Source organism: Mizuhopecten yessoensis, unplaced genomic scaffold (genome assembly GCF_002113885.1).
Source record: "Mizuhopecten yessoensis strain PY_sf001 unplaced genomic scaffold, ASM211388v2 scaffold8937, whole genome shotgun sequence".
Classification (NCBI taxonomy): Eukaryota; Metazoa; Mollusca; class Bivalvia; order Pectinida; family Pectinidae; genus Mizuhopecten; species Mizuhopecten yessoensis.
Window position 1 is genome coordinate 994,581 of NW_018407797.1, and position 15,832 is coordinate 1,010,412.

At 35.8% G+C, this 15,832-nt stretch overlaps 1 protein-coding gene across 5 annotated transcripts in view; it reads right to left on the reverse strand.

The window, feature by feature from the left end:
- Nucleotides 1-15,832, reverse strand: part of LOC110456883 (cyclin-dependent kinase 8-like) — a 23,795-nt gene continuing 7,963 nt past the window's right edge. The window contains exons 6-13 of one of the 5 annotated variants that reach the window (XM_021507913.1): nt 15,098-15,241; nt 14,187-14,256; nt 12,843-12,915; nt 10,623-10,720; nt 10,059-10,158; nt 9,131-9,238; nt 5,351-5,380; nt 1-1,294 (exon numbers count right to left, since the gene is read on the reverse strand). In XM_021507913.1, coding sequence (XP_021363588.1) covers nt 1,187-1,294; nt 5,351-5,380; nt 9,131-9,238; nt 10,059-10,158; nt 10,623-10,720; nt 12,843-12,915; nt 14,187-14,256; nt 15,098-15,241 — 731 coding nt within the window. In that variant the 3' untranslated portion in view covers nt 1-1,186. The remainder of the gene's footprint in view (nt 1,295-5,350; nt 5,381-9,130; nt 9,239-10,058; nt 10,159-10,622; nt 10,721-12,842; nt 12,916-14,186; nt 14,257-15,097; nt 15,242-15,832) is intronic. The other 4 variants (XM_021507915.1, XM_021507918.1, XM_021507917.1 and 1 more) reach the window with 4 other exon arrangements.

Here is a 15,832-nt window from a genome sequence, read left to right on the forward strand (position 1 = left end):
GATTATCATGAAGTCTCCTTTATTCTCACATACAATGTACATGTACACACGTCTGCACAGATTCTCTCACAAAATTCACTTTCAACATCATACCATACAATTCTAAGAAAAATAGTTCCATTATAACTATCAAATGTCTTCACGTTAACATTGGAAATGTTTTCTCATACATATACATGACATTACATATACATGTATAAATAATTTTTTAATTCCAAATGTATCACATATATACAACATACATAATTAAACTGTACTACATCCCAACCATTTTGGTCACAATTAACATTACAGATTTGAGAAAATATTTCTCAAGAAATATATTTGGATTGTCTTTTATTAACAATCCATGCAGATAAGAAAGTTTACAAGTAGATAGGGGCCTGTGTATGCTGATCAATGGTGCACCATATATTAATACATTTTTACATCTCGCATACATCATGGCAGACAAATTAAAAAATCAGGTTATTGTGTTTTTTTTGCAAATTGACCACATACAAACTTGTGTATGTGTTATAGAATCACCTGTGAATAGTCAATATTATCCCTGTATGTCATACAAGTTTCCTTCACCTGGTCATAGGCTGATGAAGCTCAACAGATCATCTTCATTGTCCGATAAAACACGCTCAGTTACCTCATACTTATTGACTAATGAACACACAACAGTGCCCTTTTCATGGAGCAATGAACACTTTATTGTGCCTTGGTTACCGAGCAATAAACAAACTATATTGTACCCTGTTCATGGAACAATGAACACTCTATTGTGCCCTGTTCATGGAGCAATTAAGCACTTTGCTGCACTCTAGTCAGTCCGATGAATGTACTTATACCCCAGACTTGGGTCATTTAAACACATTTGACCAGTCCTTGTCCATGCACTATAAATAAACTGTTACATGCATACTGTTCATAGAGCGATGAAATAACTTGACTATTCAGTACATGTCCTGGTAAAACACATGAAAATAAAATCCATGACTTTGTCCAGTTCACTGGTTGATGAAGCCCATATAAACATGTCCTGTTCATGAGCTGCTACACTACTGCATCTTATTCATTGGGCAATGAACTGCACAGGACTGACTCTTGATTGGATTTAGGTGCATTTCACCTTCCGGACTCCATGTCTTTACAGGAATCATGTAATTATCTACCCGGTAAAATATTGTGACCAAAGCTAAAATCGTGACTGTCCGTAGGTTGTGGACGTAGACGTCTGCGAGTGGTTTCCAGAGGTGAAGGTCATTCCCTGCTGGTTGCCTCCTTGAACGTTGTGCATGTGCTGCTAAAAAACAATAATTCATGGTCATCAAAATGGAAAATGACAAAACATTTCAGTGTATTATTATAAATTTATTGTTCAAAAGAGTGTTTTAGGTTGCCATTATAATATAAGGGATAATGTATATATATGCAAGCGAACTGAAGCATGATGAAATGTTTATATAGGCGAGGTGTACAGTTGTATATTGAAGAAAAGATAGAAGTTATCTACAAGCACACACAACAAGCCAAGTGCACAAAATATCTACAGCTACGTGTTAGTCAACTTGAGATTACATCCAACCTCACGACATATAATAACAGATCAAAGATAATTCTCACATTTTAAATCTCTACACAAATGATTACATTGATGATCAGTAACTAACAAAAACAAAATAGATAATTAACTTTTCATTATTCAAGAAAAATTTCCAAATAAAAAAAACCCATTATTGGATATTCAGGATATCTTTCAATAAAAGAATCTGAAATATCTTTAACTTAAAGATGTCCAAATTATCTTACTTATGAGATGTCTGAGATATCTTAAATTGTAGGATTTTAAACATGGGATGCACTAGATATCTTCAATTATGGGACGTACGAGATCATTTTATTTATGGGATGTATGAGATATCTATATTCATGGGATGTCCAAGATATCTTTACTTATGTGACATATGAGATATCTTTAAGTATGGATTGTATGTGATATCTAACTATGGGTTGTCTGAGATATCTGTTATTGTGGGATGACCTAGATATCTTTACTTATGTGACATATGAGATATCTTTAAGCATGGATTGTATGTGATATCTAACTATGGATTGTCTGCGATATATCTGTAATTGTGGGATGACCTAGATATCTTTACTTATGTGACATATGAGATATCTTTAAGCATGGATTGTCTGTGATATCTAACTATGGGTTGTCTGAGATATCTGTAATTGTGGGATGACCTAGATATCTTTACTTATGTGACAAATGAGATATCTTATAAGTATGGATTGTCTGTGATATCTAACTATGGGTTGTCTGAGATATCTGCAATTGTGGGATGACCTATATATATTTACTTATGTGACATATGATATATCTTTAAGCATGGATTGTCTGTGATATCTTACTATGGGTTGTCTGTGCTATCTGTAATTGTGGGATGACCTTGATATCTTTACTTATGTGACAAATGAGATATCTTATACGTATGGATTGTCTGTGATATATCTGTAATTGTGGGATGACCTAAATATCTTTACTTATGTGACATATGAGATATCTTTAAGTATGGATTGTCTGTGATATCTAACTATGGGATGTCTGAGATATCAGTAATTGTGGGATGTCCTAGATTTATATATTTTAACTTATGGGACATATGAGATATCTTTAATGAGGAATGTCTGATATCTAACTATGGGATGTTTGAGATATCCGTAATTGTGGTATTTCCCAGATATCTTTATTTAGGGGATGTATAAGATATCATATATCATAGGATGTCGGAATTACCTTTCATTATGGTCTTTAATCAAGAGGAATGGTCTGAGATATATGAATGTATCTTAGTTAGGACAGTGGAAGGAGGGAAAGGAGAAGGGAAGGGATGGGAATTTATTCCAATGGCAAAGGCAGGGGAAGAGAAGGAAAAAGAATTGGGTAGGCAGAAGGAAGGGAAGGTGAAGAGAGGAAAGAGAAGAACAAGGTTGATTTGATGAATGGAACGATTAGAAGTGTTAATTAACTTAGAGATGGGGGAAGGAAAGGGAGGGGGGGGGGGGGGGGGGGGGGGGGGGGGGGGGGGGGGGGTAGGACACAGGGATAAGGAAGGGATGAATGGAACAAAAAGAGGAGACACATGAAGGGGATTTCATGAAGTATGATAATAACACTGCATTTGGCACACAATAAAATGTATACAAGATTAGTGTGGTTTGTATAACCTGTTATCATGTTGTTATCGAAGGATACACAACACACATTTTTTTTTTAATCATTTTTGGAACATAAGGTTTAAGTTATAAAAAGTGTCAGACAATAAAAATATGCTCATTTTGTTAAATACGGGTCCATATGACTTCTGTAAAGTAGTATATGTCAAGGTCAGTGTCTAAACCGATAGTGATAGTGTGTATCTGGTAACACCAGGATCAGAGCATGGGATACAGGGTTGGTGTGTCATTCCTATGGTCTTTCTGTGGGAGTCGACGGGATTGTGTTACTGTATATGCCCCCGCCTAGAGTAATTGGTGTGTGCTTCCCATGAACAATGTGAAGTCCTAAGGGTAGTGTAGTGTGAAATCCCCAGGGTAGTGAGAAATCACAGGGGTAGTGAGAAATCACAGGGGTAGTGTGAAATCCCCAGGGTAGTGAGAAATCCCAGGGGTAGTGTGAAATCCCCAGGGTAGTGAGAAATCCCAGGGGTAGTGAGATATCCCAGGGGTAGTGTGAAATCCCCAGGGGTAGTGTGAAATCCCCAGGGTAGTGAGAAATCCCAGGGGTAGTGTGAAATCCCCAGGGTAGTGAGAAATCCCAGGAGAAGATAAATATCTAAGGGCTAATGTGACTTTTTGAAGTGTGAGTCTCAGAGTGACACAGTGTTCACCTAAGGGGAAATGTGTGAGCAAGTGAGAAATAAAGTGTGATTTGTTGGTATATAAGTTATTGCTTGAACGAACGGGATATGTACTGCTTGGACAGGGTATACGTAAAAGCCCTAGAAGTAGGAAGCGAGTCCCAGGGAGATGATGCAATATCATAATGTGACCCCATCAAAAGGGCAAAGTCCGTATAAGTAGGGCAAGATGGTAATCTCAGTATCGGGCTTGTGCCCTTGGGGTAGCTTCAAAATGTATGCCCCATGTGATCCCAAGGGGTTGAGTAAGAGCCTGAGTAGAAAATTTAGATCCTCTGAGTTAGGGTATGAGTCTCAGCATTTATGAGTAGACTAAAACGTTAGCCATGAACCCCAAAGGGTTCCCCTAGTCTTGAGAAAATGAAGATGCAAAGGGGAAGTGTGTGATACTCTATGGTAATGTAGGAATGACCAAGTGTGTAGTCCCTGGAGTATAGGTTGCAAGTCCCAAGGGTAGATTTTGAGCCCTTCTGGTAGACTGAGACCCCTTTGGGTAGATTGTGAACCTCCATGGCAAATTGTGAGTCCCTGGGGAAGCTTTTGAACCCCTGGGGTATGTTTTAAGTCTCTGGGGTAGATTGTTAACCCATGGGGGGTACCTTGTGAATCCCTTAGAGAGTGTGTGGCTAGTTCAGAGTCCCTGGGATAGATCATGAGACCCTGGGGTAGATTGTTAACCCCTGGAGAAGATTGCAAGTCTCTGGAGAAGACTGAACCCCTGGGGGCAAGTTGTGAGTCCCTTTGGTGGATGACAATTCAATGGGGCAGGTGGCGAGTTTCTGGGGAAGGGGGCAGTGCATAGCCACTGAGGTAGCTTAAGGTTCTGAGTCACTGGAGTGAATTGCGAGCACCAGTGGTTACTGAACGCCCGGGGAGTATGTTGTATTTCAAGAGAATTGAGTAACACACAGTTGAATATAGTAGGATGAAAGTTTTGGAGTCATATTTTTCAGTTTAAATGTGGACAGGTCACCTGATCAGTTGTGGTGTGCACAGGTCACATGATCAGTTTAAGTACGGACAGGTCACATGATCAGTTTAGTGTGGACAGGTCACATGGTCAGTTAAGTGTGGACAGGTCACATGGTCAGTTTAGTGTGGACAGGTCAAATGACTTTTGTGCACAGAGTGACAGGGTTGGGTGGTACCAAGAACTTGTAAAACACCAGATATTAAATGATATTATAGATTATAACAGGAAAACCTCTAAATAGGTAACCTCGAACACCAAAATTAAATTGTATTTTCTTTTTATATTTAGTGCATTATATTTCAAATGTTCTTTTGGTGTGATGGATTCTGGTGATATGGTGGATAAGTTAGTAAGCCATGTACAGAAGTTGTGATCTCTGTAGTCCATTGGTTTCTATCACAGTAGAAAGGACTTGTTGTGAGGATGTGAATGTACTGGGGGTGTTATACCCTGCCTGACTTACGGTGGGTTTGTATGTGTACCAGCCGGAACCCTTGGAAAACAAAACATAATTTTCATATTAATTTTTTTTTCAAATCAACATAAATTGTCTTCAATGTTTTCATAAAAATGAGAATCATAAAAAAAACCTGATTATCAATATTTTGCCATCGGACACAACACTGTGAACGTGGTGGTGTGGAGTTGTTGACTTTAGGACTGAGTCGCGTCTCTCGGTGACATAGGTACAACCGTCCCATGTCGACCTGGAGAGTCGGTGGTGTCATAAAGAACTGCCAGCAAAAAAGATGGAGCACACACAGGTCTCAGGACATATGTCTCACCTGTGTACCGAGGGTAGTACATATTCAACCTCTTGTCACATTTCAGCCATTACAAAATTTCAAATGTTCATCCCAATCCTATTTTTGAACTTTTCACCCTGCATGAGGGGACAAATCAATATATACAGTGTGTATACATTTAGCTTTACAACAATGGAAGAGAACATTCAACAACGGCAGAATCATGTTAAATGCCTGACTTACAACATTTTGCGTGAAAATTATAAATGGTGCCAATTTCAATAATTTTACAAAATTTCATGAAAAAGTGCCAACTTTATTGCGGATTACAATGTATATTCTTCACTTCTTCACATTTTGTAACATTGATATCGGGATCAGAAATGTCAGAGGGGATGCTGATATTCGTGATGGTTTCTGGTCGAGTCTGATCAAGAGATTGGGACATGTAAAAGCCTACATTCAAACACACAACAGTACAGATAATTCATTTTTTATGGGTTCACATTTTTTTTTATATTTCAAATTAGCGTTGTAAATTTCTTTCTCACAATAGAAAATTAAACTGAAATTGCTACTTTCAAAATGAAGTAATTTTGAGAAATTCAATATATAATGGTGCATGAAATTGATTTGTTTTTAATTAATCAGGAATATTTTAGGATTTAAATATACTTAAGACTGTACATTTAGTGTGTGAAAGTGGTAGGATTCCAAATTATACCCGATAGCTAGGAAACTGACATGATTGGCATGTGCCTTCACAAGGTCAAAAGGTCACAGCTGTAATGGCAGAACCCTATCAGATTACAAGCAGACAGAATTATGGTAAGCCACAATATAGTGTTATATTTATATAATAACTATGATTACATAAACAGGTTAAAATCACATTGACGCATCTAATATTACACAACAAAAGCAAGAGAATTCATAGTCACTGAGGCACTATCCGGTGAAAGGAAGATTGAAATGTTTTAAAAGGTAACTATCAATAAAGTTTCAATTTCTCTTTTACGGAATTTCATACCTTGTGCATACATAGTCTTTGCTCAAACTGGGATCAAATAGGCATTGCCAGCTAAACACTTGTTACCCATTGCTAGTTTAATGTTTGACTTAAATGGGTCCCGGGTTGTTTCCATATACTTGCACATTATTAGTAGGCATTGTTCTTGTAATGCATTAAAAACAGATGTTTAACATACCAAGACCATGACATTATGAAGCCATTTCCTCACATTTAATACGCTTCAAAAACTAAGTTTTATCTTGCCACAAATTAATTTGCACAGTCAATCTATGCATCCTACATCATAGTTTTTACCTTTTTTGATAACTTAATAAGCCACATAACATACAGCTACTTGTTCCTAGCCCAAAATAATATTCTTTCAGCATTTTAGCAATTATCTTTTAAAATAGCATGAATTTTCTTTTCCTGGTGATATTACCCCAATAATAGAGTGTTCTGAATTTGAGGTAGATTTTCAATAAATGGAACAGCTAGTATCGCCCTGATATTACCAATGTTACGATTATGATGTCACAAATGTGATGACGTCCTGATTATCATTCCCCGTCCCGTATAAATTCACACCTTACTTTGGAGGTTTATATAGTGGCTATGCTGTCATGTTTTCAGTGTTATCAACCAAAGATGTAGTTTCATTTTTAAACATTTCATCTTCCTAAAGGAAAGCTTTCATGCAAAATAAGAGACATTATAATATAAAAATAACCTGTTATGCACAAAATTTTGTTATGCATGAAATAAATAGTCAAATCTCATTATCTAGCCACAAAAAAAGTTTGAGAATAAATAAATGGGGTATTTGAGAAAGACCGACTACTTCATTACCTTTCCCCGAAGAAAACTTTTACAATAATATATAAACCTCTCAGTTACTTAACTAGCAAATGAAAGCGTTGCATCAAATACATATAAAGTGTATGTCAGAATATTTGCGCTTGTTTTAAACATTGACCAGTTACAAAACTGAAATAAACTGTTTTCTTTCTAGAACATCAACTCCTTTGAAAAAATATCATGAAGACGATTCTTTTTCTCTAAAATTACTCAAATTCATTTAAAACTAAAAAAATGTATGGTAAGACATAAATGCCCCCTTGGCCCTGTGGTTGACTTATAAATAGCAACAGTGACCTTGGCTTTGACCTACATACAATCGTATATGAGGTATTCTCATGCTTGACCTTTGAAAAAACTTGGATAATAATAATAATAATTAAAGGTTCTTATGTACCACTTTATCACAACCTAGTTCGTAGGTCGTCTCAAAGCGGTTCACAAATTATTATCCGTGGTTATAGGGCCTTTGCAACCAGCCAATACCTTTCTCAACTCCCTGGGGAGCATACAGCCGTTCGGAGCTGCCATTTCGGCGCTAACAGCTAGCATTCAACAATTCTAGCACTGCCCAACCATATACTCATTTACAGCCGAGAAGACAGGAACAAGCGGAGTAAAGTATCTTGCTCAAAGATACAACACAGTGCCATGCTGTGACTCGAACATGCAACCCTTTGGTCACAAGCTCGGCGTCCTACCACTAGACTACCGTGCCTCCTGATGAAAATCTGTTCAGAAATGAAGTCGTTAGAGTCAAGAAAACGAGTTACGACACAAAGGATAAGATGAACTTAGGTAACACTATATGACCCCATCCCTAACCCCCTTTAAAATGGCGGGGGGTATAAAACACTGTTCAAGGTAGTCAGGTATGTTCTATTAAGTGAAGACAGCCGATTGACCTTGACCAATAAAATGGAGTGGGTTCAAGTTATTTTCTATGATAATGAGATTGACTATTTAATGGCATTTAGGAATTGTCCATATCATACACGCAAGTCAATATTGTAAAACAATCAAATTTTGTCTAGAGAAAATGATTGCCTATCATTCCTTTAAAATATTTCACATCTGTCCATCGTCTCTACAGAAGATTTCCTTCTATGTAACCAATATCACATGTTTAAAGCAAGATCATTATTTTATTCTAAGTTTATACCACACTACACCAATACTCAAATTTTGACTTTCAAGTTAAAAACTTAATTGTGTCCAAAAATCTTCATTTAGAGAAATTACAAGGTTTAACATATTTTTATCAATGTCAACAATGAACTTTCATTTTTAACCAGGGGAAAAAATAAATGAATACATTCATTTTTTTATCCAATTATTTATTTGCTTTCGTTTATTTTCATTTATTGACTTATATATAAGTTAAGATTTTTTGAATGAAATGGCAAGCTTTTTCTTAGCAAAAAATGATTGATCTACAATAAATTACATTTTTACACTATTTGATAATGCAACATAAAATTTGACATTCAAAAGTACAACAGTCTATGTAGTGGAGAAGTATACTGTTACAACAAAGCTGACAGTCGGCATACAGGATAGATACAGGCATGCATACAGCCATCGTCATTCCAACACTCAAGCATTGTACAGGGATGCTGTACAGTACCTGGAAGTCACTAGTTACCATAGAGGAACCTGTTGTTGTCACAGGGGGCATAACTCTCACACGCTTCGCTGGCGGTTGGTTGTGTCCGGACGATTGGTCTGCACCCCCCTAGCAATACAGACATGGAAACGTGTTTACAAAATGCTTCATAGGAAAAAAGACAAAGTACATGTTCACATTATTTTGAAATCCATGTGTCACTTTTTAGGCAGTATTAACAGTTCTATGTGATTTCATATATGGTATCTTATAAAAGTTGACAAATACTGCCTTTATTTATCATGTACAACACGGGAACACAGGTCATGAGTACCTCTACACAGTAGCCTGCAAAGGTACTAGGCTTGCCACCAACTGGAATTTTCAAGACAATTAGGATCCAGTTGTCTACTTCAGTTTCAGATGTACAACTAAGGAACAAAGTTCGCTGGAAACTTGATTAATCCAGTAACCCTAGATTCTCAAAGTGCTACAAACATTCCAGGCATTCACCAAAGGGACATAACTCAGCAGCCTGTGTTGATTCCAGGTACTCAGTACTACTATAGTGAAGTAATATATTTCAGTGGTGTGTGGATTAGATGCATACAACCTTATTGACAAAAGTCATTGGAAATATTATCCAGTAACGTAAACCTGCAATTAAAACCAATGGAACCACCCGGTATCCGTTTGGAATATTCCGTGATAAAGCAATCCAACTCACGCAAATCAGATTCTGGAACACATTGCATACAGATGTCATTCCTATTGAAAGTAATGAATAGTGTCTATAGTGTTATATCTGCATTCAAATGGTCATATTTTCTTCACTTGAGAATTTTTCAATACAGAAATTATTGATTTAAATTAAAAACCAGTTGAAACAATAGTATGCTAAAATCATATCTACTGTATATTTGTACAGCTAAACCCGATATTGACATACCTTGTCCCCAACTTTACTGGCCCCTGTATCTGCCTTGTCGTCGTCATCGTCTGTCAGGAATTCACGTCTAGGGTATGGGATAACCTTACCCTCAAATACACTGAACACATAGCAAAACATTCTGATGATATAAATCATGTAAATGAAGATCTGAAATCGTTTTTTTCGCTGAATATGGTTTTTGAGAATGAAGCACTCAAAATCACAACATACTACTGATGCTGATGGATGGTTATAGATACTGTGTAGAAATAGCAAACACAGTATTAAATGATGTCTGCCTTGAATGCTTAGAAACTTCAGAAAATCAGAATAAACGCAGAATCCTTGAAATTTTCTAAAAGAATAGAGTGTTGATATAATGAATTAACATGGTATTTGTACAGTGCAAAGTTTTTCATTTCTCTGATTGGGAACGATCGCATAAAATCCTTACAAGTATGATACACGTACGTGTATAACCTAAAGTAGTTTTTGACCAATGTAATTATTGTTATCATTCCTACACTCAGAGTGATAGCTTACTCCCCCACCCAATCTCTGTCTCGGGACATCCCTACATACTCTTGTGACGGTAAAGGATCCTCCAGGAAATACGGATCCTTCATAGCCTGCTCGGATGTTATTCTCTTCGTCGGGTCCATAGTTAACAGCTTCTGTAGCTATAAAGGAAAAATAGTAGGTTAAAATATGTCAATCAAAAAAGTGGAAGTTAACCACCAACTGAACTGTTCTACTTGAATATCTGAAACTGATACACCTCACATCATCTAGTCAAAAAACACTCATCTACATATACATAATAATGTACCTAGCATTTACCATCCCACGGATACTGTATAATATCACTTTTTTTTAACAAATCATTATATTATTTCTAATACTGGGTACACTTTTATTACTTTTCAAATAATTTTTACAATTAATATATTTTGTGTAATATTGCCTAAAATTTCCCCTTGCAATGGCAATGACCTTGAGAATTCTGACCTATCATGAGTGTTGTGTGAAAATTATGTTGTTTTGTTTTTTAAATTCAATGTTCTGTCTTTTAAAGAGAATTGCTGTCTGCCTATGGTAAGAGCCACTTATTAACGGAAACAAATACATCTGAATACAAAACACTTATAAAAGCGACAGTCCTTTATTAAGTTTTCTTGCATGTCATACATTTTCATACAAAGGCAAACATAATTTTCCAAGTGTTTCCAAAAGTGTTAATGTTTTCATGGTATCTATGTATTAATGGGTGCGCATTCTGAATTCCAGAATGTGACTTTCTTAATGTAAACGTACATATTTTAAAGTCCTCAAACTTTAGTGTAATATCAAATTTAATGGTTTAGTGCATATTGATGATCAAATGTTTGTTTTTTTGTAACTTAGAATTTTATTCAGATTTTTCAAACACATACGCATGACAAATAATGAGATACAAGTCTGTAAATTATGACAGGAAAAGATGGGTAATTGTACAGAACACTCATCTTACAGATTTCATACTACCCTACTCACTACATGTCATACATATAAACCTATTACACAGCCTTTGCCTGACTGACATTCATCATTAAACCTTACACCTATTTTGCCAGTACCCAATCGTACATACAAAATACTTATGGTCATGCGATGTGCTTTTATGAGAGAGAGAGAGAGAGAGAGAGAGAGAGAGAGATGGCACTATTTCCTATCTAAAATTCAATTTATTAGCAAGATTGAAGCAGTAAATATTAACAGCTGATTAATTTTGAAAGAAATCAGCAAGCACTGTATGGCATTGAAGAGAAGAGAGCTAGACTATAAAATTACAACTCGGTAAATTTTCCCCTTTATAACAAGGCTTTTTCAAAAAGATTCCTGGCAGCTTCTCCATTGCTGTTAGCAATAAAGTTTTGCAAGTTGTTAAATTGTTTTAGTGCATTAATAAGTCCATTGATGTTGAGGGAGTTGTGAAATCATCGCATTTTGTAAATATACTGTTTTATAACAAGGAGAATTTCATTATCAACTTTGCAGTTATTGAAATTTTGAGATAAAAATCCAAAAATATAGGATTGTTTATTGTAATTAAATGGGATAAAAAGAGCATCTAGTAGAATTCTTAGACTATCTAGTAAATTCTGGGTTTCTTGACATTCCCACAGGATATGATCATGTATTGTGCAGTGCACCCCAAAAATAAGCAATTGAGAACAATATACAGTTTTTCGACTTTTCAGGGTTCGAATTATCAGTTTTATTTACTAAGATAAAGAAGAGATATGGCTGGGACTGTAGAGAAATACTTCGGGATAAACGGGGTCTTCGAGTTAAAAGAGTTTGAGATAACAAGGTTCGACTGTACAAGATTTTCAATTGGCGCATTCATGACTTTGCACAACAAATAATGCGCAAAAAAAATACATAAAATAAAACTAATGTTAAAATATGCACAGTTACTGCATTTCATTTTAAACTTTTAGAAGAAAAAAAACCCATATGATTCTGGTTTTAATTTTTAAACTGGAGCAACTTTGATAAAGTATAGTTGTCTGCATAAAAATATAACAATAAAAGAGCCGGTACATGTTTTTCCAATCCGTTTTTTTGATTCAACAGTAAATATTTGCTGTAGCGGCCATAACCTACTCTGGTTTTAATCCCTATGGAGGTGCGTTTTACATAGATTGAGACGATAAACTTACAGCTTTTACCCCTATATAAGGAACATTTTTGATGATAACCCCTAATGATCCCTTAGGTGAGTTTAAGGGTGATACATTTTCATTATCAGAAACTTACCAAGTGGAACTGTTTACTGTCTGGCTTCACCTTGTGTTTCTCCATGTACTTTACTAATGTACAGTTCACATATCTGCAAAAAAAAGGAATGTAATGTCCATAAGGATGACCATAACACACAGGTGAGTGTACCTTTGAAAGTTGGTGATATAGATCCAGTAAATCCAAACATAAATAACACTGCTTCATACAGTTGTTTCCTCCTTCTAGAAATCATCGGTGATACTAGGGGCCAAAAAGTTGTCTAAACTACTGTTGGTGCAGGTGCCTGAATCCCCTTAATTATGAATTTGAAAACTTGGCGCTCATCATAGTACCATCTTCATTAGTTCTATGTCAGTTTGATCTTTTCTCTTCTTTTCTCTTATCTGTTTGATCAGTTTGCCTATCCTCCATCTTTATCAATCTTTTGATCAACCTCGAAAGTTAGCATGCACAACTCAAGACCCGATTTCAGTGCGAGTGATTCCGCCTTCCCAAGATACATAAATATGGTAAGTTTGGTCAACGTAGGTAAAATAACATGGAACTTATGCTCCGGACAAACGTCGGTATTAAAAATAAACAAAGGGCCATAACTCTGTATATAGTAGGGCACAAGACCCAATGGTAATGCACTGCGCACCTTCTGTGGGTGATGCAGGTATACTTCAAGTTTGATCAAGATATCTTTAACGGTTTAAAATGTACCGGCTGGACAAGAATTTACTGAAAATGTTGCGATAATTTGACCTTTGACCATGAGGTGAAGGTCACATTAACCTAATTCCAGTGCACTGCACACCTTCTGAGGGTCATGCAGGCATACATCAAGTTTCATCAAGGTATATTTAAAGGTTTAAGATTTATGGCCTGAACAAGTTGCGATTATAAGAACCAGATCAAAGTACTGAAAGTACTGAAAGCTAAGGCAAAAGATATATATATTATTTTTGGAATGGAGAACAAAATAAAGACGAAGTTCCCATCATATTGTACAGAAGGATTTACTGTTAATTTGTTATGAATCAAAGTTTTATGTAAAAGTGTACCACTGTGAAGTTATTCTTCTTGTGTGTACAGTATATCTTTATAGGTTTGTCAGAAGAGTGGTACCAAGTTTCCTCTAGAATATATCATTTTNAAGTAAAGGTGCATCAGACTTACTCCAATTCAGAGATGAACAGATATAATAATTTCTATATATTCTCCAACATCGCAACTCTCTAAGTTTAGTGGGTAAAGTACTCAACAGAAATCACATGCAAAATACATATTTTGAAATGAAATTTGTTGGCTAATCCAGATAATTACCTACTTCAAAATATGGATCTATAGAGAACAGGTATAATATCATTAACTTACATAGATCTTTTGAAGTCCTTCATAAGTGTTTGGTGTTCTGGCATTTTACGGATATCTTCCCAATCTTTCTCTGAAATGAACATATTGAATCACACAATAGCAGGGTAAAACATCAAATTAAATTTAGCACAACATTTTCAATCATAATAAAATTTTGTCAAAAACAAATATTTCCCATTTTGGGATCATGACATACCAAGAGGCATAACTCCTTCCTTTATATAACACTTCATCTCCTGTTCCGAATGTTACTTCATAACACATTCGGTTAAAATACCATAAACTGGTGTAGAAAAGCAGGCTTTTAAAGATTTAAAAACCTCACTACCTCATAACGGGCATTGTGCTTCAGTTCCCATGAAACTCAAAAAAATGTTTCAAAATGTATTCCTAAATGTATGAAATATGACATCATTCATGAAAAAGACATCAACTGACTAGCACCCTCTTAGCGGCCATATGGCGACGAACAGCACACATCACATAAACAAACTATTTTAATTGCAGTGCATCAATATTAGACCTTTCGGAAACCTCCATACTAAATATCAGCAAACACTGAAAGTGCCATTATCACATTTGCACCAAAACCTTTACCTGACAATGCCAAATCGAACACTCAAGAAAAAATATGAAGAGACTTAGAGCTGAATACTGTTTTCAATGTTTACATTTGACTTTTTGATAGTTTGACGTGATTTAAGTGGGTTACGAGAAAGTTGGTTTGAGCACAAAATCTATGCTTGAGTATAAGAATGATTTTATAAATACGGGCCTGGGTCTTTTACAAAATTACAGTACACAGTACTCAAAACGTCATAAATGCAGGCCTAAGCCTATTGTCCTGATAGTACTGGTGGACGACTGAATAGATAAAATTTGAAAATAGTTCTGTTCTCAGTCATACTTACCTAGAGGAAAGCCCATTACGTTGAATATTCGGTCCAGCTGATCGTGGTGATATGGATTACTAGTTTTTATATCTTCTTGTCTACAGTGAAAAATCGGTTCATACGTCAACAGCTCTGCAAATATACAGCCGATGGCCCAGATATCTGTAAGAAACAAACAAAATAGATCAAAAGTTTGCAGTGGAAGGCCTACACAACTCTAACGAACAACACTTTTTTTTTTAACAGATTAGCAAATATATTGTACATGCATAGGGCCGACAGCCCAGATATCTTAACAAACCTCAACAAAGATCAACACCTTTGCATCCAAACATGCAGCTGATGGCTAACAACAAAACGAAATACATCAACATCTTTCCAGATATGCATATTTATTAGTTTCCCCTGTGAAATATCAGAAATTATTAATTGAATAGAACGTTCTAGATCTATCTTCATCATAAATCATGTATCATGAATACAAACAGATGTTATATCTTCACCTGTGAAAATATTGGTTTTAATAATTGACCAATCATGACTAGAACAGAACTCATATTCACTGTGTTATATTAGTTGCAGATTTTCATTTCAGATGCAGATCAAGCATTAGTTGAATGAGTGGTTGTTTTTTTACCTACATACACTATGGTATTTCCTAGCACAACTGATAACATCTTTGTAAGTATTTCTAAATACCAAACAATAGCAGAAAAAGTAGCCAATTCAAATTCTGCACAGTCTTATAAAGCG